Source organism: Nanorana parkeri, unplaced genomic scaffold (assembly GCF_000935625.1).
Source record: "Nanorana parkeri isolate BGI_ZX_2015 unplaced genomic scaffold, ASM93562v1 scaffold180, whole genome shotgun sequence".
Lineage (NCBI taxonomy): Eukaryota > Metazoa > Chordata > Amphibia > Anura > Dicroglossidae > Nanorana > Nanorana parkeri.
Genome location: NW_017306448.1, coordinates 1,059,367 through 1,083,243, shown reverse-complemented (window position 1 = coordinate 1,083,243; position 23,877 = coordinate 1,059,367). Strand labels below are relative to the sequence as shown.

Sequence of the window (23,877 nt, the reverse complement as noted above, 5' to 3'; positions counted from 1 at the left end):
TACAAAAATGAATCATTACATTAATGTAGAAAAGTAAATTAATGAGGTCAGCAAGGGCCCCGTAGTAAAAATGTGATGGGGGGGCCCCCCCTGACGACCTCTCTCTGAGCTGTAACTAATGACACAAAGATCCCAAAGACTCCTCGTGTGCATCTGACATCAGCTTTCTTACATTGTAGAAAAGGGGTGGGCAAACTACGGCCCGCCAGCTGTTGTGAACTACAAATCCCATTCCAAACTTCTCACAGGCATGACTCCCAGAAACAGATGCATGATGGGATTTGTTGTTTCATCACAGCTGGAGGGCCAGAGTTTGCCCTCCTCTGCTGTAGACTTTACAGAGGATTAGGGTTGTCATCAACCACTCCAACCCGTAATGATACAGTACTGTGTTATCTTAAAATGTTCTATGCTTAATTTGTCTCAACAACCTAATGGGGTCCCCTTCCACCCCCAGGCCCCATAGCAGCCACCTGGTTACGCCACTGGATGTCAGTATATAATAATATATAGTTATGGCAAGAAGGGTCCTCATCGCTCAGTGTACAAACATCTACTTGAGCAACAGCTCACAACATATTTGCTTTGCGGCATGTTACAGGTCCAACTCTAAAGTTTCATAGAAAGGGTTAGAAGCTCTGTCAGGTTCTATTCCCCATAGGAACCCCCCTTACCATCTTGTCCTAAATTGTATTGTAATGTCTTCTTTATATTGTAAAGTGCTGTGCAAACTGTTGGCGCTATATAAATCCTGTATAATAATAATAATAATTAGGGTAAAACCCACTCACTTCCTGTTCAGACAATGTGTGTAGAAAGTGAGGAGAAATCTCTTTAAACAGCATAATTTTTATTAAAACTGAATTACCAGTTTCAGGAGGACTAGCCCTTTAATAAAATAGCTAAATACTATACTATATCAGTAGACGGATATTATTGAGCATGTTTATTTAATATTTAAAAAAGCAAAATGCAGCAAACCACAGCAGCCATTCAACACTCACTTTATAGACACCTGCCTTAAAACTCTCTTCCGTATTAAACTCTCAAACTCTTTTTTGCAATACTGAATTCAGATCAAACAAATATACTGTACATTGCCCAGCAAAGTATTTCCACCCTAGCGCTCACAATCATAATAATCATCATCATCATCATCAGAGCAGCTCCAACTCTTTCAGCTCAGCTTCCCTGAACTTCCTGTCCAGTAGAGGAGCATAAGGGACAGAGCAGTCTCCAGCTACTGTCCATCTACTAGCTTAGAGGAGGGTGGAGTGGGGAGCAGGGAGTGTCTTGCCTTTTTGTGCCCGTGTGTATGTGAAGACATACACAGCTTACTAGCACACACAAGGGTGGCTCCATAGGACCCTGCAAGGGAAAGGAGCCCACCCTAAAACAGGATATCAGGGCCACTGCTCAGGGAACCAGCTGATTCTGCAGGAAACTGCTCCCTGACTGCTTCAAGTACTCCACACTTCCAGGTGTGTGAAATACTTGTTCTTCCCCCTCCTTTCCTGTCGGATGCTGTGGCTTCTCCCGCAGGCTCATTACTACAGGAAGTACAAGCTGGTGGGAGGAACCACAGTATGCAGCAGGGGAAACAGGTGTTTGACTCCAACTGGTTGTGTACTTGCTGCCCAGAAGCAGCTAACAGGCTGCATTTCAACAAATGAGTCAACAAAGAGGTGAATATATTCCCTCTTCTTTCACAGGTCTGCTTTTACATACAATGACCCTGTGCTGACAAGTAAACTGTCATCTGTTATGTTTTTACATGCCAGGGCTGCTTTTTTTAGACACAGTACAGCAATGAGCAATAACAATGTACCTGACAGGCATCTTTGCTGCAATCAAAATATCCAGCGCAGAGCATGTTTGTACTCAGTTCAGATCCATAGACTTCAGGGCTGCTGCATTTATTATCCGGGACTAAGGGCACCTTGATTTCCTGCAGAACATAGGCATAATCTTGGGCATCTGAAAACAAGATTGAAAGAAATTAATTATTACAATTATTTTTTGTTTAGTGTGAGCAGGCTGTAAAATAATATATAACAATATATTACCAATAGCCGCTGGAATATATTATATAACATCCCGCTATGTTAGTGTGTCTAGGCACTCTTGTGTGTACAGTCTCATAACTCTTTATCTGCAATATCTAAGACACTGCTGTCTCCGACTGCTAGTCTCAGGAGATTTGGAGTGAGATTTGGTGATGTCACCACTGTGCTGCTCACTGTTCTCCCTCCATATAGGCTCTGACATATGGAAGCAAAACCCTGCCTCTACCAAGATGGCCCCCTTCACACAGAGACATGGTGTAGGGCAAGGCATGGTAAATCAGTAATGGGGAAAAAGATCAACTACAGAGAGTCCACAGGCAATACTGGTGACCAATCCTTTGCCCTCTGTCTTTTTTGGGGTGGCACAGCTTTCATAGTTCAATTCTCCTTAAGCGACCTTCCCCTTACCCACCTCCTGATCATTCAGCCCCTTTATCATAACAATGCTAAAGCCTGGTAATGCTTGGCGGCCCTGAAGAAGGCACTGCCCCAAACTCAAGAGCATGTGAGTACATGTCTCCGAAAAGATCAACATTCAGCCAGAGTTAAGCTTGCCATGCACAGCTTGAATTTCAGCGGTTTCCTGCTGAACAAGACAAAATTGGAGCTGTGGATGGCACCACCTGGGAGCCTGTGTAACAGGATAACAACACAGGAGCACGATTGGGAAACAGGGACAGAGCATTGTCACCCTATAAGTGCCAGAATAAGGAACTTTATGGCAGGATCACCAGGAATGGAGATGAAAGCCACACAGGGCTAAGAAAGGTCTTAACCCTTTTGATTCCACCGACGTAGGGTGTATGCTGGCTGTAAAATAAACTTCTAAACATACTTCCAGCTGATATACATTAGCTGCTGAGAGTGTGTTTACAATTCACAAGCTGGATGTCTGCTTTCTGGTAGAAGTGATTTGGGCAGCTGTAAAGCCTGACAACTTCCAGCCATGTATTCCAGGCTCCTCTGCACTTCCTGTGGGACCAGGACCAGCATGACGTGATTTTCGGCAGGAAGAGCACAACACGATCATCGGACATCCATTACCGCACTGAATGAACCTGGAAGCGCTGAGCTTTTTAGCACTTTTGGTTTCTGAGTTCTCATTCCCCGGTCGCTGTGGGGGAAAAAAATGATCACGGATGAACTGTGCTCGATCAGCTTCATTGGGGTCCATTAGCTGATATTAGGGTCTAAAAAACCCGTAATGTCTTCTTAAAAAGAACTTGTCACAAACACTGTGCTATTACATAGGGGTCTTGTTAGCCCCCTTTGTGATCGCAACAAAGCATAAAAAAACCCTAAAAAATAAACACATGCGTCAGATGCACCTACATATGAAAACAGCGATGCTAGGTATCACCACGCATGCCAGAGTGAGAGCAATAATTCTAGGGCCATCATTCAAGGTTAATGGAGAATTATGGGGGAGAGTGAAATACACTCATGCCCGTAGTTAGACACTGAAGCTGTCACACTTCAGCTCTATAGTTTAGGAACTAAGTGATCACATACCGCCGATCGCTGACTTCTCTGATCTTCTCCTTGCAGAGAGCGGTCACTGTCAGTCATTGCTCACCGCAGGGATTCCCCCCTCCGCCTCTCTCTGTTCCTCCAGAACTGACTGGAGGAATGGACGGAAAGGGATGGGCACAGCTGGCTCTGCCTATAGAGAAGCAGAGCCAGCTGTCATTCAGGCAATATTGTCGGGATCCATCTCGGCTGCAGCGCAGCTCTACACTGTCAGCATTTAGCGGGCAATAGCCCACTATATTCTGAGTTTTGTGTAACAGGAGGACATTAGTATATTTGTGACCCTAAAGAGAACTAAGGTTGGGCCATAGTTCTCTTTTAACTTTAAACTGATGACCTGTAAAAGGTTTCTAAAGCATCTTCTATGGACTATTTTGGGTGCCAAAATGTGTTGCCATTTCACAGGCGCACATGCTTGACATGTTTGGTATCAATTTACCAACCTCATGTGTGCAAAAAAATGGATTATATATTGTTTATATATAGTGTTCGTGTGCACTAAAATTAGCATTTATACTCAACATTTTCACTAATATTGTGCAACAAAAACAATTACAGTTACCATCATGTAATTCTCCAGGGTATCTGCTTTCAGAAAATATTAATTCTGGGGGGAAGGGTTCAAATCTTCAGGCCTAAAATGAGCAATCTAAATGTGTGCAAAAAAAATAAATTTGCAAAAACAATTCTGGCAGTGAAAGGGATAAACGTGTCACTTTCAAATTATGCTAAACCCTTAAAAATGAGAATAAATTAATTAATTTTGCCATTTTTTTATTACTTTCTACAGTCAACACTGTAAAAATCAAACTGTGCTTTACAAATTGAATATTTTATGGCAGGAAAGCAAATTTGTTTCAAGAATATTTATTTCCTGTTTTGCACCACTGTGATTATCTTGGTTCTTGAATCCTATAAGTCAGTGGTTCTCAACCCGTGTAACCTCGGGACCCACATTTGTCCTCGGTCATTAAGTTGCGACCCAAGTTGCACTGCAATGGAACGCACAACATTAGGGTACTGCATGTTTTGGTGCGGGCATACGAACAGTGGGTGGGAGATGCGTTTGGGGTACCATACAAATGAATAGTCACTCTATAGAACACGTGAGTAAGCAATGCACATATGGATGGAGCTCCCTCGCGGCCATAGCCCCATCCCATCCCACCTCAAGCTGAAACTCTGCGCCGGGCAGCATATTTTGGATGGCCGCTTGGCACGAGAACTGACAGTGCTGCGCTAGAGGTTGGCTGAGGAGCCTCTCGTCTAGAAAAGTGGAAGGCATGCGGCGACCCACTGAACACGGGGTCGCGACCCACTTTTGGGTCACGACCCACCAGTTGAGAACCAAGGCTATAAGTTATGCTCACATATTTCTTGGCCATGGAAGAATTATAGGTACTTGGTAAGTGACACTTTCAAAATCTGCTCTATGTTCTTGTATTCTTCAGGGGCAGCAAGCAGATTGTAAACAATTATCTCTGAATAGAATGGACACTTCTAAAGTCAGAATATAATGACACAAGATAGGTATCCAGTAGTATTTACAAAGGTTAGTATTTACAAAGGTTATTATTTTTCCATCTTGCCTTGCACAATCACATTTGTCAGAATTTTGGAGGTCTTCGGCATCAACTATCAATTCTTATCCTGGACACAGGGCCGGCCTTAGGGGTGTGCGAGCAGTGCGGCCGCACAGGGCGCCATGGCAACAAGGGCGCCGTGCGGCCGACACAGCTCGTCCTGGTGGCGGCTTCTCTCCCCCTCACCGCTGTGCGTGGCTGAGCGGAGGATCAGTAAATATATGCTTTTGATATTTTACCAAATATATGGGTAATAAATGGGTGTGGTTACTGGGGGTGTGGCCACTAAAGGGTGTGGCCACGGAGGGGTGTGGTCACTGAGGGGCGCTGTAAAGCTTTCTCGCACAGGGCGCCTAAAGGCCTAAGGCCGGCCCTGCCTGGACACCATCGTTTTGGATAATAAGCACCATTTTCCTGAATTATACAGATTTTATTCTCGTATCGGTGTAACGTTACATAAGAGCAGCCACCTGAATATGTGGTATTGTTCAGTTATAAATGATGAAGGATGCTTGAACACATCTACTAATAATGGTCATAGGTCCCTGCAGTAGAACACATTAACCGTTCTGAAGGTATTTCCATGTAGCAGGCAATAGAACCAGAAAAGAACAAAAACAGTGCTCAAGGTCCCTTATGTAACAAAGGTTTGATTATTGCCACTGATTTCCTCCGAGTGACTATGAGCTGTATTTTTAGCGCAGTATAAAGTACGTTCACCGTGTTCTGAATGTAGCACAGGGAGAAGAATGATGGATGTATAATGATTGCCCGACTATAGCTAAAGTATAAAACGATTGTTGCATTGCACCAAACTGTATTATTTGCTATATAGTACTGTATCATGTTTTATAAATGTTTACATACATAAACTTTTTTTTACAGAATTGTTAACAGCATTTATGTAGATATTCTTGCTTTATCTATGTGCAAGACATTACAACAGTTGTTACCAGGGATGTGCGGTCAGGGGAGGCAGGTGAGGCAGAGCCTCACCTAGTATTATGGAGGAAAAAGCTGTTCGCTTCAAGTCTGAAGCCGACAGCTTTTTCTCCATTCAGATTCGCTTGTAGCAGGTTACACAGCGGGGAAAGCCTCCCCACTGTGTAACCTGTCATGGACGGAGCGCTGCCTGTTAATTACAAGCAGTGCTGCATCCAGCTTTTGACAGGTAGTTGGGTTACACAGTATCGGCTTCCCCACTACTTGTGTAACCTAACTTGGTGAGGCAAGATCTGTCACAGCCTCTACTCTGTGTTAGAGGTGTGTGCTCTGTGGATGGTTTGGACCAATGGTAAAGCGCCATTGGTCCAAGTTGCCCAATCAAAAAAAGAAAAAAACAAACACTGAGGCCATCGATCTCAATGCCTCAGCAGTGACAAGCAAGTGAGGGACAGGGAGGCTTCTCCCTGTCTCCTCCCTTCCTCCTCCCTCCCACTAGCTTGGGGACCGGGTTGGGGCTTCGGTGGCATATGAGTGGGGCTTCGGCAGGCTGGGTTTGCTGGGGGCGAGGCTGGTGAATGCCTTACCCAGAACCAAAAAGGTACAGCACTTCACTGGTTGTTACATGTTTCAAAGTACAATGTGTAGTATATTCAAATAGAAAATGTTTCATATAGTATCACTTAACATTGAGGTATATAAAGCATTAAGGATTCTATCCATTATAAATTTCTGAAATTGTCAAAAATATAATAAAAATGCAATAAAAACGCTCACAAATGCTTAAGACACATCCGAATAAAGCCTAAAAATGCCTGATATGCTTCAACCCATCAACAAACATGGGGAGAAGGAAAAATAAAAGGAGTTGTAATTAGCTAGGTTTTCCACTATATTTCCTAGGTAGGTAAAAGAATATTTGATTAAATGGGTGCAGCAAGGTGTGGTATAAAGAGGTTTTGGGCAAGCTGGGTTCAGTAGGGTGAACTTGGGTTAGGCAGAGGGTAGCACACGACCAGGGATCTAATATCTCCAACTTTTTCAAATTCAGCGGGGTAGCCTGTGTGGCATTAAACCAAATTTCTAGTAGGGTAGAGATGGACTGACAACATCTAGTTTATCTAGGGTAGGGGTACAATTTTTCCTGCCCATAAACAGTAGCTTGTTAAACAATGAGCTGAGATGAAGAGAGATCAATATCAGCTATACCCAGGAGATCAGTAATGTGCAAATGTTTTAGTCACTGTGGAGAGAGTGGGGAAACATGATAAAATTAACCGACAAAGTGCAGAAACTAAAAAAAAAAACTAAATTAAACCAATATTTGTTATGTTCACGCTTTGCCTTGAAGACAGCATCAAAGGTGCACTTGCGCGGTTTAGGGAACTCAGCAGGTACGTTGTCCTAATCATCTAGAAGAGCTAACCACAGTTCTTCCATGGATTTAGGTGGTCTCAGTTGCTTCTGTCTCTCTGCATAATCCCAATCAGACTTGAAGAACTCGGGGCAGAAGAAATCTTGTCTCTTACAGTGGGGTTACCCCCGCACTGCAAGGATTAGGTGCTAGTTTTCGCGTTAGAGCGAAAACAACAAAGAAATACTGACCTGACCCTTGGAGCCAGCTGACTGCTAGACTGATCCCTGCAGCGGTCCAGTTCAGCGGTCTAAGGTCCCATGAGTCATCATGTTGAATACAGTGTATTGGACATGAGTATGCCTAGGGACTGGAGCGGAGGAGGAGACAGGATTCTTGTTTTGCTGAAACACCCTTGCAACACCCAGTACTGAGTTGACAAGTAGTAATGAGATCTGCCATTAGAATGACACCTCGAAGCCAATTTATACTTTGCATCTCTGCTTTAATTCAAGGAAGATCCGTGGTAAAATGAAGACATACAGCTCCTGAAACACTGCCAGTCCACGTCCTGGCAGGGACAATGCTGGATCAGATGAACTGCCTTTCCTCTTGACCGTCTAGACACTGCTGCGTCAGGAAAACACAGCAAGTCAGGAAAACACAGCAAAGTAAGTCAGGAAAACTGTACTCTGTGGAGAATGTGTCTAAACTAGAAGATTAAAGAATAAGGTACAAAATGTATCTGTGGATGAGTGTGGCTGCTGGGGGTTATGGTGGAATGTGAACTGAAGGGCTAAAACAATGACACTTAATGTAGGCAGTGTAGGGCAGCAGATTTACGGTACGAACAGGACACCTATATACTGGGCATTGACACCTGACATATTGCACCAATGTATTAAAAGGCAGCTACCAAGTGAGCCCAATTGAGTTATAATGGTTCCTTATACTAGCTTTATCTTTACCCTTTCTAATGTTTTCAAAGATGCTGAGTAACTAAAACATGCCACAACTAATGGGCATACTCAGATGTTTCCAGATTTTGGTCGAGACCAGCTGATTTAAGATTAGGATTTCAGATAGTTAGATCACAAGTCTTAAAAGCAAACCTTTACCCAGATCTTTAAAATGACAACAAACACACCTTTAGAAATGTTTAGTAATGACAATCTGCACACACATACTTCTAGATAATTGCCGGCTTTTTATTCTTTGCATTCCTTATTTCTCTTTTCTTCTCCAGTCTTCCGGCAGTAGCCATGTTTACTAAGGGCAGATTACTAGCTATTTTATTACTTCCTGGATTTCTGGCACATGTGACTAGGACATGTGACCATGCACATCATCTCAGGGGAGGAAAATGCCTTTCCCTGAGATCTCCTGAGATTACAGATGAGATTTCCCAGCAATGCTCTGCTGATGAAAAGGCAATCCCAGTGTGCATGGCTTTGGCAAACAAGTCAGTTTGCCCTTTCAAAGCAGGAAGTGAATGCTCTGCAATGTAAGTATTTCAAAATCACAGCATTTTACACCTGACAGGTCTATGTTATTACTAATCATCATACATAGAGAGATGCATTTGTAGAATTAGATTTTTGAGTGTAAAGGTCGGCTTTAACACTGACCAAGTTATCATTTTCCGTTTCTGTCTGCAACAGCCCTGTATGTCTCTAAATACGATCAGTTCTGATGGTGATATTGGCATGCAGTGAATTGTATGTCTGTGTTGCATGGTCCACAGTGACCATGTGTTGCCAACACTAGTGCCCAGTTTCCATGGATGCTGCTTATTGTCAGGTAACTAATTTGCAATCCATTAAGGGCCAAAAGTGCAGGGTGACCAATCGTCAAGTTTTCTTTTACTCCCAAAAGTAAAAAAAAGTTACTAAAACCTCCAAATAAAAATCACAGAAACTGAAAAAAATAAAACCAATATTACAAGTTAAACAATATTTCAAATCAAATTAATTTGCACTAAAGGCAAATACACAGTTAAATGATTTTCATAAAAACATGCCACCCTGACCCATGATTCATGCCTGCCTGTAGAATACATGCTGCCCTCAGCAGCCAATTAGTTTCTTCGCTTTATCTCCCTTCTATATGCTTAACTCACACACTTAAACCAAAAGCAGTATATTAGTAAATGAGATTGATACCTTCTTTCATCCGCCCCCATCCAGACACTTGACACTCATGACCATCTTCGAAGGTGATGCCATCATCCGGCAGGCAGATTGTCTGCACAAACTGAGTCTTCTTTGCACAAGCATTATCTTTTCTTTTCAGCCTAATTAACACTAAAATGAAAGAAAAACATTTTCTTAGAAAAGCCCTGAGATCATAGAAGGTTCAAATATGAACATCACTATGCCATAGCAAGCAGATTCATACCCTGGAAATAATTGTGGGAGAGTAGAAGATTGAATGAGACCAGTACCAGTGTACATTACAATACCAACAGTACCAATGTCAAACATGTTTTACTTACTTGCAGCGATTTCCTATTTTGTAATTGTATTAATTCACTTGCAATGTGCGCCACTGAATTTGGAAGCAATTTTTATGATTTACGGAGAGTCAATGTCCTAGCACAGCCCACTCCCTCCTTGCACAAGATAGCACTCTCCTCTTCTGGAAGTGTCTACCCAATGCCTGTGAAGACAGCTCCTCCGACCCTCTCCTCACCTAACATTTCATGCAGGAGCGACTAGAGCGATCCGTGACCGCGCAGCAATTGTCACGGAATTGCACACCATGGCGATTGCGCTGGTGGTGCCATTATTTTATAATGGCACCCCAGTCGTGCCAGGCAGATAGTGCAGTTTCTTGCTGCAATACCACCCGTGCAATCTTGCACGATCACAGTTGAAATACCCGCGCGGTGCGTGTCACAAAAAGTGGTACTTTTTTTCGGCAGATATAACCCTAATGTAATCAATAGGGCCACGGGGCAATCGCTGTGTGCAATTGTGCATGATCGCGCGGTCCTGGGACACACGTCCCCGGATTGCCGATATGTGAACCTAGCCTTCTATTGCTGTCGGTTTTCTTTGTCTGTGATCTTCCTCATTTACTGAAATGGAAATCTTACCAAAAGATCCGCAGACAGCATTAAAGGCCTGACAGTAATGCCAGCCCTTCTCTGCTCTATCCAAATAAATGGGCATTGGGATCTGATGTTCTGTGAATAGTTTTTGACCTCTTTAGACAGCTGCCAAAAAAATCTGTGTGATCTGGCTCCTGATGTATCTTTTCATTTATCATGTGATCTTCATCAACTGTCACATTGGCCATGACATTTCTCGTTAACTGGTATTGGGTCATGTGATATATTTCAATTGCTGTATGATACAGTCAATCAGTTAATCTCTCACCAACTGCCACTGACAAAGAAACATGTGATCCTTCATTATTTGCTACTTGCAATGAGTCATGTTTTCACCTATCAGCTGTCACTTGTAGTATGTAGTATATGGTCACTTATAAACAGAAACGTTTAAGGCTGAACTCCAGCCTTACCTTCAGTCTTGCACAAGGGTATAGACTCCTCTCCTGGACTGAAATTGCTTCACTTTGAAGTCACTGCATTCTGTGAGCTTTTCACAATGTGCATTAGAAGTCAGAGAGAGCCAGCCCCATTTCCTGGGTGAATTACATCAGCATCATCTAGCACTTTCCTCCCCAGCCTGAATGCACCTGACCCACTCCTTTCATTCATTGGATATCAGTTCTTTCAATCATGGAGACTGGGCAACACATGTAGGCATTACCTAGGGCGGTCTTTATGCAAATACAGCCCGGCAAAAAATTTCTACTGAATTCCACCCATTAAAGGTATTTTGATATTTGCATAGCTCCTCCCAACAACCAGCCCACTGCTTGCATCAAGGCTGATGTGGCTCTTAAGAGGAGTAATGGGGCAGGGTACTGTGATGTTTTCTTGAACCTATCTACAGCACCCTGCCGGCCCACCAGCCATAATCTGCCTGCAATGTATTGAGAAGCTCAAAGACCCAGCCATGACATCACATGGTCTAAAAGAAGGTATATCATGAAAACAGATTTTATTTAAAATATCGCTAGCATGTTGATAACGGGGGAGGAGGAACCAGCAAAGGCAAACTTCAGTTATAATTGTTATTGTGGTTTCCCAACCTCAGCCAACTGTAATAGGTTGTGTGATTTCTTACCATGTTAGCATTCATGTAATTTCTCATCAACTGCCATTGGTAAAAATGTTATTTGATCCCTTATCAACTGCCATCAGTAACAGGTTATATGATCACTTCTCAGCTGCCAGTTTTAGTGGGTCATGCCATCTCTTTAATCAATTGTGGTAACCTACCCAAATCAGCCCAGCTTGTTTCTGCTTTCTTAGCATTACTCACCAAGGTCATGCTCTTTGGGCTTGAAGACCGAGTACTTGTCATAAAATATATATCTATCTATTTCAAATGTCTGTGTGACGTCTGTGGTTTCATTGTAGAAGTGTTGCCCCAGGACCACTCTCACTGTTGATTTCCGTGGGCTGTAAAAAGGATAAACATTCATCTTTAATCAATAGAAAGGCAGAAAGCGTTATCACTCAGGGCGGGGGGGAGGGCGTCATTATGTCTCGGTTGCTGTTCGAAGGAATGAAAAACAATGCAAAAAAAAAAAATATATATATATATATATGTGTGTGTGTATAGAGTGTGTATAGAGATATAAAAGAAAAGGAAAAAAAAGCCTAAACAGACCGCTATGCCCCAAACTACCCGGTGTGGATCCAGAGAAAGGAAAAAAAAAACCCTACAAAGCATGGTTCAATTTGCTCCAACTGGGGAAAATAATTCTTTGCTGACCCCATAAGGCAATCGGATATTCCCTGGATCAACAATGCTTAATATACCTATAAGAACTCAATATCCAGTAATACTCTGTGCATTTAGGAATACAGCCAGATTTATTTTTTTTAAACAGTTGGATTTTAAAAAGTGTCCTTCAAGTTTAGTTACTTTGACTACCACGTGTCTAAAAAAAAGGCCACGTGTCTAAAAAAAAAAAAGACTTATTGTTGCAACCAATTAAAATATAATTATTCCGTTGCAAATTCACACATGCAGAAGAAGAGTTGATTGCGAAGGGTAGGTCTGCTAATGTAAAACAGTTTGTTAAATGAGGCCCCCTGATGTGAAATGCTAAAAGATCCTTTGAGGAACTGAACAAGGCACGCGTACAAAATGTCACTTCCTTTGAAGTTCAGAGATGTGTGTCACAGAAACATAGCTTTCTGCAGCCTAAAAAAAGGAGGTGGAGTCTAGCATGAAGCCAAGGTATTGGGAACATAATGAGGCCTTATGGCATCACTGACTTCCGTACAATTATGAAATATGAACAGTACTGAGACTGTATCAGAATTGACTTCCTTAAAATAAAGGGTAACGGGTTCTGCCACAAGATCTAAGTTTGGACCTCGTGTATCCATTAGGGAGTAATACAATAACTAGTTCCAGTTCTCCCCCAACATGGGAGGTTCTCATGTGTCTAAATCACACATCAACTGTAGATGGGCTGGGCAAGCTAATCCAAAGTTGCTAATCCGGGGGAGTACCGGTGGTGGATAAAAACTGGAAAAAAGGAAACCTCTGCCATTTATATATAGGGGTCTAGGTATAAGCAATTCACAGGACCGTTTACCATGAATGTTTGCTCTGTGCAAATACTGTATATGTCAAAACAAAAGTTCTTTAATTGTTTTTCTTTATAGGTGGGATCATTTTTCAAATGCTTTCAAGTAATATTGCATTATGGCCACTAGATGGAGCTAAAGGAGCACAGGAAATAAGTATTTTTGATGCTAACAAGCGGCCGGGATAGCGCGAATTTTGGGGCAATGTTCCAGCGACGATAGCGCGACTTCACCGTCGGGTTCCATTAAAATATAGAAAAATTGTGCAAAATCCACCGAAAAAAGGGTCCTGCTGAATCGGCAGCGACAAGCGACGGGCGACATGGAGCTAGGAAAGCTCTCTTAAATAGCATTGGCTGGCGACTTCTCGCTATATCGCGTGGCAAAAATGCGCGATATCGGGTTGGAAATCGCGCGATAAATCGCTTAGTGTGAATGGGGCCTAAGGCAAATATCTGCACAGAACAAATATTCACAGATATTCACAAGGGGGAGAGTGTTTAAATAGACCCCATAGTGTGTTGCTCAACATCCAAAATTTCAGATGTTATTCTAGTGCAGCTTAGAAAATAAAAAGGCATTATATGGTGATAGCAACATTGGCGATAAACTATTTAAAATTAACTCCGTTACAAAAACTAGAGGCCACCACCTAAAATTGGTGGAAAAAAAATTCCAGCACTAGGGGCGAAAGGGGTTCTTCACAGTTAGAGCGGTTAGGGTCTGGAACTCACTGCCACAGGCGGTGATTTCAGCAAAAAACGTGGAATTGTTCAAGAAACTTTTGGATGATTTTTTAAGGGACCGTAATATACGGTCCCTTAAAAAATCTAGAACGAGATCCTAATAGGTTGGACTTGATGGACTAATGTCTTTATTCAACCTCAAATACTATGTAACTATGTAACTATGATTGCTTGCTTCTAATTATTAAAACTTATTATAGTTTAGATAAAAATACACAGCATCAATTGTAACTTCAGCTGAATTGTTTTTTTGAAAACTGTTATAACTTCTATCAGGTTTTTGTTGTGGTCTGTATCCCAATTAGCCGACATTGAATCTATTCCAGCGCTATTCTCCCCAGGGATCTCACCAACACTATTGAAGTATGTGGTCTGATAACACTAGGTCTGTAACTCTGTGACCCCAGAAATTGTATTTTATCACTGAATATATGTGGTATATAGATGATGGAGGCTGTAGTATTCTATGGTTGCTTTAGCCAAATATTGCTGGAACTACAGCTAGAAAACTTGTTCCTAACAAGTTCCTTTTCTGCCATGCATGTTACTAACACTTATTTTTCTGCTTTGTAGGTCCAAACAAAGCATGGGTTACAGTGATTGTCAGCTGCGCAGTCCATGTGGGCTCAAGTAATGATGCTCTTAGGGGCAGAAGCTGTGCACAGATAAAGGCGTCAACGATGGTTGACTAAAAAGGCTTTCACCAATCTACGCTCTAAGGACATGCCTAGATCTTCACCAGAGCTTTTGAAGGTGGTGATGAGTTTGGCTACAAGGTTCATGTTGCAGCCCTGGGGATTGCCCTAGTATTTGACCTAATTAGATAGGACTGAGTAGAGTACTAATTCACGAGAGTGTCCTAGTCATGTTCAGGTTGCCAGGTCCAAGGTTTATTAGGAAGAACAGAAAGTTCAACACCATTGCAAAAAAAAATGGGCAGTTGAAGATGAAGCAAAGTTTAGTTTATGTTGTCACACCATTGAGAGTTGTATGAATGAACCATGGCAACCTTAGGTCTAAGGAGACGTTAACTTATGGTGGGTTGTCATGCTTGTCTCCTGTGGAGGCAGGTCCTCCACCACTGGAGTGCATTATGAGAGGAGACTGTGGTGCTGCTCCAATGAGAATTATAACATGTAATGTAGTGAACATGTTTTAAACACATTTAATAGAACTTTAATAGCTAGCCCCCCACCCCCCCCCCCCCCCCCCCTCTTCAAAGGTTGCTTATCAGTCTGCAGTCAGTCTGAATACAGACATCCAATGGCAGCCAGTCAGATTACAAGTGCGGCTTAAGGCGATTTTGGCCTATTTTTCTATAGATTTTCTGAATAAAAATGAAGCCATTTACAGACAACATAAAGAAACGCATGAATTCAAGTATAGCTAATTATCTGAAGGTTTGCTGAAAAAGCTGTGTTTTGTGCCTGAATCAGAGCAGATAAAGACATCAGAGATTTCAGCTATAGCCACTTGTTTTACCTTTTTTTTCTCTGCACAGTTGGTCTGCTGGAGTTGCTTTCAATTAAAAGAGCCGTGCACCGCTCATGTGTTATAGCAAGAGAAAGGAACATTGTTGGCTGTGTTTAATCTGCTGGCAAATGTCCCCAACACCCCATGAACAATGAGAAACTCTGCTGGTGATTAGCCAGAACTTCTACAATAGCGATAAGAGGAGAGCTCTACATTAAGATGATTCTCCGTGAAGGGGATAAACTTTGCTCTCAGGCCAGCAGTAATGCGCCGTAAGCATATAAAGTTAATAAAGACTTAATAATAGGAGCTGCCATTGTTTATTTGTTTTTAAAGAGACCGTTTCTTTAAAAAAAAAATTCCCATGAGATTATAAGTACATTTAATATATTTTATGCATGTTATTTACCTGTAAAACTGACCCTGTAGACATCGAAAAGCCCTGAAACTTCTGTTGGGCACATCCATCTTGGATATATAAGTTCTATAGGTTGAACTTGATGGTCTTGTGTCTTTTTTCAACCTGAATAACTATGTAAGTATGTAGTATCAGCAGCTCCATCAGACTTAGAGCTGTCATCTTTTGCTCTGTCCACCCTCACCATCTTGCAAAAGGGCCTAATTGTAGTGCAAGACGTTTATTTGAAGATTTGTATTCAAAGCGGTGTTTCCTTATGTTTGATTATGTGACAGCTGACCTTTAATTGAGGTGCTGATCTTTATACAATACATAAACAATAAACTCCCCACCCTGTGAGAACCAAGCAGAGAGTTATCATCTTTGAAAGCAACCTAAAATACCATAAATTTCTAAAATGATCCAATATTGCCAATAATCCCATCCATCACCAATGGATCACCAATCTCTCAGAGGCCCCGTAATCCCTAATCATGGTCCTCTGTTAGTACCCATCCTGTAATCCGTAATAATTAAATCAATCAAAATCTCTAGCACTATTCCTCTGTTTATAGTCAATACCCAATTTCTAAATCTAATTCCCAATCTGTAATAAATATAATGCCATGACAGATCATATCTGTAAGTGCCCACTTTCCTGTTCATCCGTATGGGGACGTTTCCACGTACATGGGATGTTTCTGATTATGTATCATTATGCAATTTCAGGCTGGCAAATTCCCCTTCATGCCAATGGGCACCTTTTATTGGTTCTTCTTTGGTGGCCTTTGTGTACAATGAGAGACACCGATCCATCCTACCATTCATCGGTAGAGAAGTGGGCTTTCCAGTACGTGGTGCTGCGTTGGTCCTCACTGCCTATTGTGCTACCATACAAATTCCCCCACAGCCAGCAAACAGAGTACAGCCAGCGGAGCTACTTGGAACGTAGCAAGAAAAAGCAGTGCACCTCATAGGCTGATAATAGCTACTGTGAAGAAGCTTCTATATATCTATCTATCTAGAAAGCTAGGTGGCACCTTGTTCTGAACTCCTTCTGTATTTTATAGATCATTTTGGTGTTAAGTATCTTTGACCAAATTACATATAACGCCTAGTCCTATCCATCACTTGTACTGTGGAAAGTCATCTAAATAATATAACATGTTAGACACCTTTACAAGATCCATTTGCAAGTATTAAAGATGCTAATATCTACTGTACTATCTATAGCAACCAATCAAGGGCCATGCTGAACAGGTTTGGTTCAAATAAAATTCTGATTGGTTCCTATAGGTTACAACGCTTTGCACTTAATGCTTTGCTTCTTACAGCTTTGCACAAAGGAATAAGCTAACCTTTCTTTGTGGCTATATTCACTAATACGATTTTATCTGAGGCCCATTAATGCCTCCCAGTGGAGAATACACTATAGAAAGGGGAGACAGTAGCTTCTCTCACATGACCTAGAACAGAGAGAGAGGTGAAATCTATCCAATGTGGGCACAGCATTAAAAAGAAATTAAAATGCTCTATTTCTTTCCTTCCTTACTTATTACTTTGGTTGGATATATACTTTAAACCAGTCCTGCCAATAGTCTTAACTTAAAGCGCTGAGCAAATTGTTGGCGCTATATAAATCCTGTATAATAATAATAATAACAACAACAACAACAACAACAATAGCCAGTTTCTATTACACTTACATACGATCCTTCTAAATATTCAATGTACCTGTCTGCGAAGCAGTGAGCGGCTGACACCACCCAGCAAGGCATTACAAGGGTGCCAGAGCAGAAATTTTGCCCAATGTATATAGCCGCCAGCCAGGGGTGAGCTCCTGGAAGTGCTGAAAGACCACCCAGTATTCGGCCTCGCAGTATAACCCGCTTCTCATGTCTTTTCCCACACTTTGGTTTCAAGGCAAATGTGGTAACCGCAAAGTCATCTTCCATGACAATTCTTCGAGCCTTGTCAGCTGTAAAATACCAAGCCAAGAACATCTTTGAGTGTTTACATTATAGCACTGAATTCCTAGATGAAGTCATAAAGGTTGGACTGTAAGTATGTATATAATAGAATACAAGATTAGGTTAATTAGGGGCTGGGCAGGTTAATGTTAACATAATTAACCCTGCCTGCACTGTACTGGCGGATCTCATTATAAGTTGTAAACTAGATTTGAACAATGTCTGTCCTAACAAACAATTATAGATCTAGAAGCATTGTATGTAAATGAGAGGAAGCTCAGTCAGTCCCTAATCTTTCTATGGGGACAGACAGAGTTTTCTGTCACTTGCAAATTGAAAGGAAAGCTGGCAAAGGCCTGCTAGACAGACACCGTTAAAAGGTACGAAATATTTTGAAAAAAAAACATAACCATAGTGGAGTTTTCTCACATTTGACTGCAAAAAAGGGAAATACACTTTAATGAGTTTATGACATAAATACTAAGAGATGATAAAATCTGCTCATTCATTTTCTTATAATCCTCCATTCAGGTTTTTGCAATTTTTTAATATACATTTATCTACTGATTCATTTCCATAGGTCATGCTGTGATATGTATAAGTTACTGCATGTTGTGCTTGACAACTCTCTATAACCTATTAAATCCCTTCTTCATCTGGGAATATGGTATATAATAGGCCTGGCAAAGGGAAAGTGCTTTTACCAAAACCCGTACAATGACCTCTTCACACTCGAGATTAGGTGGTGCTAAGATCGCTGACCCAAGATTGTTCGCTTCCTCCTTTGCTGCATGGACCCGGGAGGATTGTGTGTATAACTGCAGCATCATCATCTCCAGCCCATACCTCCCAACTGTCCCTCATTTGGACAGACTGTCCCTCATTGGAAACCAAATTCCCTTGTCCAGTTACATATAATATGCATTGTATTGTAGATTTTAAACCTAGGGAATAAACTACAATGTGTATACTTACAACATATACGGATAGGGCAGGTCTCCCAGGACAAATAGTTGTCTTTAAGCACATAACACCAAGGGGTCATATCTCCATCAGGACTCCTAAAATTCAATTGCATCAAAAAAAAGCACTAATTAAAAGACTCATCATCAAACTTTTCTGGTTGAACGGGAAAGATCTTCTGTGCACAGCAAGCACAGCAGGAGACCATGGCCACGCATATTACTTTGATCCGTTCCTCTTCACTATACAAAGCAAGGGATTGGATTTGCTTGCACGTTAAGAAAATCTCCCTGTGTGTAACTGCGCTCCCCTGACCACTGAAGGTGCTTGCTGTCACCTTCTAGAGGTTCAAGTGGCCTGAAAATGTCCAGTTATAGTTATATCCCTATGAACCCTCAGTATTCATATCTTTGCACTGTAATAAAGCTCTGAATAAGATAATTGAGTTGAAATCTTAACTTTGGCACAGTGGCCGCGCCTCATGGCTAGCAGTAACATTTCTGTTGACTTGTTGCCTAGATTTGCTTATTGTTAACCGAACACAAAATGATTCAAACCGTTGGAAACGAACCTTCAACATAAGGGAAAAAAGTGTCTTAGATTTTCTTGCAATGCATAAGTTTCCATGGAAATAATTAGGGATGTTCAGATACATGAGAACTACCAAGGTTGCAGTGGATGCAGCTGGGACTTGGCTCTGGCGCTCCACCACTGTCCTGAAATCATTAGTCTGTATTCTTTTAGAAACACTGTCACATGACACTAAAGAAAAATGTATCAGTACTTGTATCTGTGAGGACTTGGGCAAGTATCAGTACTTGTACTTGCAAAACTGGTATCGGTGAATCACTTTATATATTTATAAAAACAAAATCATACAATAAAACAGAGATGTACAAATCCCAGGAGCTCCGTGTGCTTCTTACAAATGACAGCTGCCTCCTAACTTTTGAATTTTTCTCTAGTCTAGTCTTGGAGCTCGAAAAGTATCGGTACCTGTACTTGGTATCGGTGCATCCCTAGAAATAATCATTTATCGATCAAACTGCCCCTCCATTATTGTGATTTATTTTTGAGAGCCGCAAATCTTTTATCTAAATCACCGTCATATCAAATAATCAAAACGTATGACCAGCATAGCCATTATTCTGGTCAAAGAGAGATTATGATTTATGAATAAAACAGCACTGTTGAAATTTAGATTTATCATGTTATCATCAAGATGCTAATTAAAATCTCAATGTATGATCGACCTACGTCAGTAAGCCGATCTAATGTCTTAAAACTCGCAGCGTTCTCCTACGCTAGGTCGTAGGTTAGCACTGTAGGGTTCAGATGTGGGGCCTAAGGTAACATTTTAAAACATTTACCTGAATTAATATTTGTATAGAATTATAGGGCCCCCCCTGGCCCATGCGGTTAATATACTTGATGTGCATGCAGCATGCTGACAAGACATCTGCATGTTGTGCGTTGATTGCATAACGCTGCCACCTTCTGGCCACGGTCGATACAGCAATATTTTATCTGAATTTTGGATCAACCAATCAACCTGGATTTTGGATCAATTTGGAAGCAACCTAAACAGAAGTTTGTCTATGTATAAATCATAGGGAATATTGCAAAGCTGTGTAGATTCGATGAGCAGATTATATGCAAATAAAAGTTGTTCTTTTTTTTTTGCAGATTAATTAGTAAGTATCAGTTAATAAGTGCACTCGCCTGCAGTATGGATGGGATCCTAAACCTTTGCGCATATAATCATCCAACATGTTGACGTGGATCTCCTGGTGGAGCAAGTCTGAATTCCACCGGAGGCAGTTGAAGCCCGAAAGGCTTTTCTTCACAACCCCTCGATATTCAGTGGCGTTGTCATAATCATAGCAATTCTGCCTGACATCTAAAGGCAAAACCAGGCAACAGTCACAAATCTTTGTCCTTTTTTATATAGTCTTACGCTTGCATGAAATTGAGTTATACTTTAATTAAAAGGGAAATATGTGCTGGTGCTCCACTGCTTATTAAAACCCAGACGAAGTATTTTCAGATTAAGTTATCCACCAGGAGCTGAGAGGTAAAATTAAGTTATTCCTCAGCCAAATATCTATTATGGAAATATTGTACCAGAGGGTGCTGTTACAACCGTGTCCTGTTTTCTGTGCAAAAGCAGCAGCTGTTGAGAAGCTACCAAAGATGAGCCTAAAATCAGTCATTTCAGGACTGTGAACACTTGTTTCACAGCCCACAGCATATGGAGGGGCTGAGTGACAGATAATGCGGCACCAGGGAGAAGACTAATGTCAAAGAACATTTTCTGCAATTTACTTGACGAAAGGCTCCACAATTACAGTATTTGTGGTGGAAGAAATCAGGCAATGTTGTCCCATTTTTTGCATGTTATATGTAGCTAGACTGCGCTCAGGGTGGTATGAGAAGACCCCCAATGTGGTATAGTAGGCTAACATCTCTGACTGCCCCAGTACTTACTCTCCTGGGTGCATCCACTCTCAGGAGGGAGTACTTGGCATGTGGTGGGGTAAAGAAGTTGGTCAAATCTGGTCAACACAGGAAGCAAGGTGAATCTCAATTTCTTAACCCCAGTTTAGTGTAGCAGTTTGCCTTTCTCTGGTTTATCAAATCTAGGACTCTGTAAGAGCACTCACAGCCTATTCTTTAAGTTGCAATGCATCTTTCTGCAATAAAACAAACTTAGCTGCCTGTTCGCAATCTTCTTCAAAATGTACACTGTGCTACATTCTCATCACGCCTCTCCCATGAACTCCCCGTGGCCATGTTCACAGATTACAACATCCTGCACTGGCCAATCTAGACCGCCCAAAACCCCACACCCAGAAAATGTCGGCACCGGCGAGGAAGCTCTCACACGTCTCATTGTTGGAGCGGAGGTGAGTATTTGCAGACTTTATATTCTGACTCCGATTGTTGTGCTAGTGATTTATCCCTTGCTGAGACCTCTATGCCTGGCCTGTATAAGCGGATACAATCAATGAGGACAATCCTTGTCAGATAGCTGAACTCACCAATACGTTTTCATCCACAAGGGTTGCTTTATTCAGTATATCAGACAACAGTATACAGCATATGAATGGTTGCGGTATTATGTGGTCAAAAGACGATAGTTTCGTAGCGTACTATGCAGAGTACATGTGTCCCTGTTACATGTGGCCTGTTAGCTGCATCCATGACACAGTAAGTACTATGCTCAGGAAGAAGGGTGGAGCATTACATACAAAAGGAAATGTGTCATAGATATCAAGAAAGGGAACATGGAAAAACAAGTGCATTACCACAAAGTGTCACTAGATGGCAGCATATAACCTACTATAGAATGTCCATAGGAAAATGGTTCAATGAATAACTATATAACTTCTAACATTAATGTAATAACATATTCTATGCCCCATTGGGGCAGCACACTTTATTTTCACTGTAAAGGTTCATTTTACCTAGTGGACCTCACCCTTGGCAAAGGGCAGCATCCAACACAAGGTAAAGAAGACTTTAGATCCTAGTGCAGGTTTAAGCAAACTTCAGCCTTCCAGCTCTGGTGAAACTTCAAATGTCATCATGCATCTGACATTGGAAGTCATGCTTGTGACTGGCATAGTCTTGCAATGCCTCATGGGAATTGTAGTTGCACCACAGCCGGAGTTTGCCTAATCCTGCCCTAGTGGTGAGATGCTCAGTAGATTCCTACAGCAGCTTTCTCAACAAGCAATATTGCACAACTCTCAGACAGTAGTGGCTCAGAGGAGTGCAGTGTCCATTCTACCCAGTGCCCCACTTACCCACTTTCCAGGATTTGACACGATCTTTGTTGGATCAATTCCTAAGGCTTACCAATATTGCAGTATTTCCCTACAAATTTTCCTCTACATCCACACACAGGTCTCCCAGTTGAGATCATTATACGACAAGCTGCTCCATTCTGGCATGGGTTCAATAGGCAGGCTGGGAAGGCAAGCAGGTTACTGTTAATTTAAATCCTTGCTTAGCACCTGATTTGTAATTGACCAATTGCAAATGGGAACAATCAAAAATTTCACATTTCAAAGAGGGGAAAAAAACACTTTACTGTACTATTCAAAGTGCAATGCATTTTCATAAAAGGTACAATCAATAAAACTTTGAGACATTTTAATTTTAGCTTCCCTGTGGCTAGTCAAGGATGCCATTAAAAAAATGTAGCGGTGAACAACGATGAAAAGGTCTTTCACGTGGTTTTGGAATCATAAGGCAGGAAAGGAAGGAAAAGCAATATCAAGAAAAGTGCACAGTGTTTTTTATACTTAGGAGAAAGTAGAACAAAATGAAGGGAAAAAAAAAATCAAATCAACAAAATGTCGATTATTCATATTAAAAATAGTCACTTCACATATCCTTATTATCTACTCTGATGACAATGCAACAAGCTATTAGAATCCAACCTTATAGCCTGATGACTGCGGTCACCCAGTACAGTAAATGTAGGATTAAAAAAAGCCACATTGGCCCTTTCATTATATCTGGATACATGATTTTATGTAGCAAAGCAAACTAACCAGGACCAACCTTTCATGATGATTTAATATAATGTCATTCCCAACAATTACATTTTAATATACAGTTATATATGTATAATACTGTATGTTTCACAGTGAAGACAGCAGGACAATGTGGATCAAGCAATGGTATAGCCTGGGGGATTGGTGACTAGAAACAGCTGGGATGTGAATAAAAACTCTGCCTTTCCCTGCAGGGCAAAGTGACAGGTAAAACTAAAGATAAAACTCTGGGCACAAAACCGCCATTGAAATACCGTTCTAAATAGTCACAAAAGATATAAATCCACTTTGTGTGCACCGAATCAGGGGCATCCCGAGGCGGGGGGGTGCCCCGGCTGCCTGCCAGCCTCCTGAGGTCTCCTTAAAGCAGGGACGTCCCGAGGCCGGGTGTCACCCAGGGTGGGCACCGGGTGACACCCTGCCGTGATGTCATCGCACATGCACATGACCTCACACACTTTTACCTGCCTGTGTTCATCAACAGCATGTCTGCCGGCAGGTAACAGCGCGCAAGGTCATCACAGACGTGCGCGAGAGAGAGAGAGAGGCGGGACGTTCACGTGCATACCTTATCCCACCGGGTCCCCTCCTCTCTCATGCAACTGTCAGGC

The 23,877-nt window shown here is 41.7% G+C and overlaps 1 protein-coding gene across 1 annotated transcript in view; it reads right to left on the bottom strand.

Annotated features, from left to right (window-relative positions):
• The window catches only part of HGFAC (HGF activator), a 55,491-nt gene that overhangs the window by 271 nt on the left and 31,343 nt on the right, over positions 1–23,877 (bottom strand). Inside the window, exons 7-13 of the mRNA XM_018554972.1 lie at positions 22,563–22,673; positions 20,424–20,601; positions 18,714–18,799; positions 17,503–17,746; positions 11,870–12,009; positions 9,638–9,778; positions 1,829–1,977 (exon numbers count right to left, since the gene is read on the bottom strand). Of these exons, the coding sequence (XP_018410474.1) occupies positions 1,829–1,977; positions 9,638–9,778; positions 11,870–12,009; positions 17,503–17,746; positions 18,714–18,799; positions 20,424–20,601; positions 22,563–22,673 (1,049 nt within the window). The remainder of the gene's footprint in view (positions 1–1,828; positions 1,978–9,637; positions 9,779–11,869; positions 12,010–17,502; positions 17,747–18,713; positions 18,800–20,423; positions 20,602–22,562; positions 22,674–23,877) is intronic.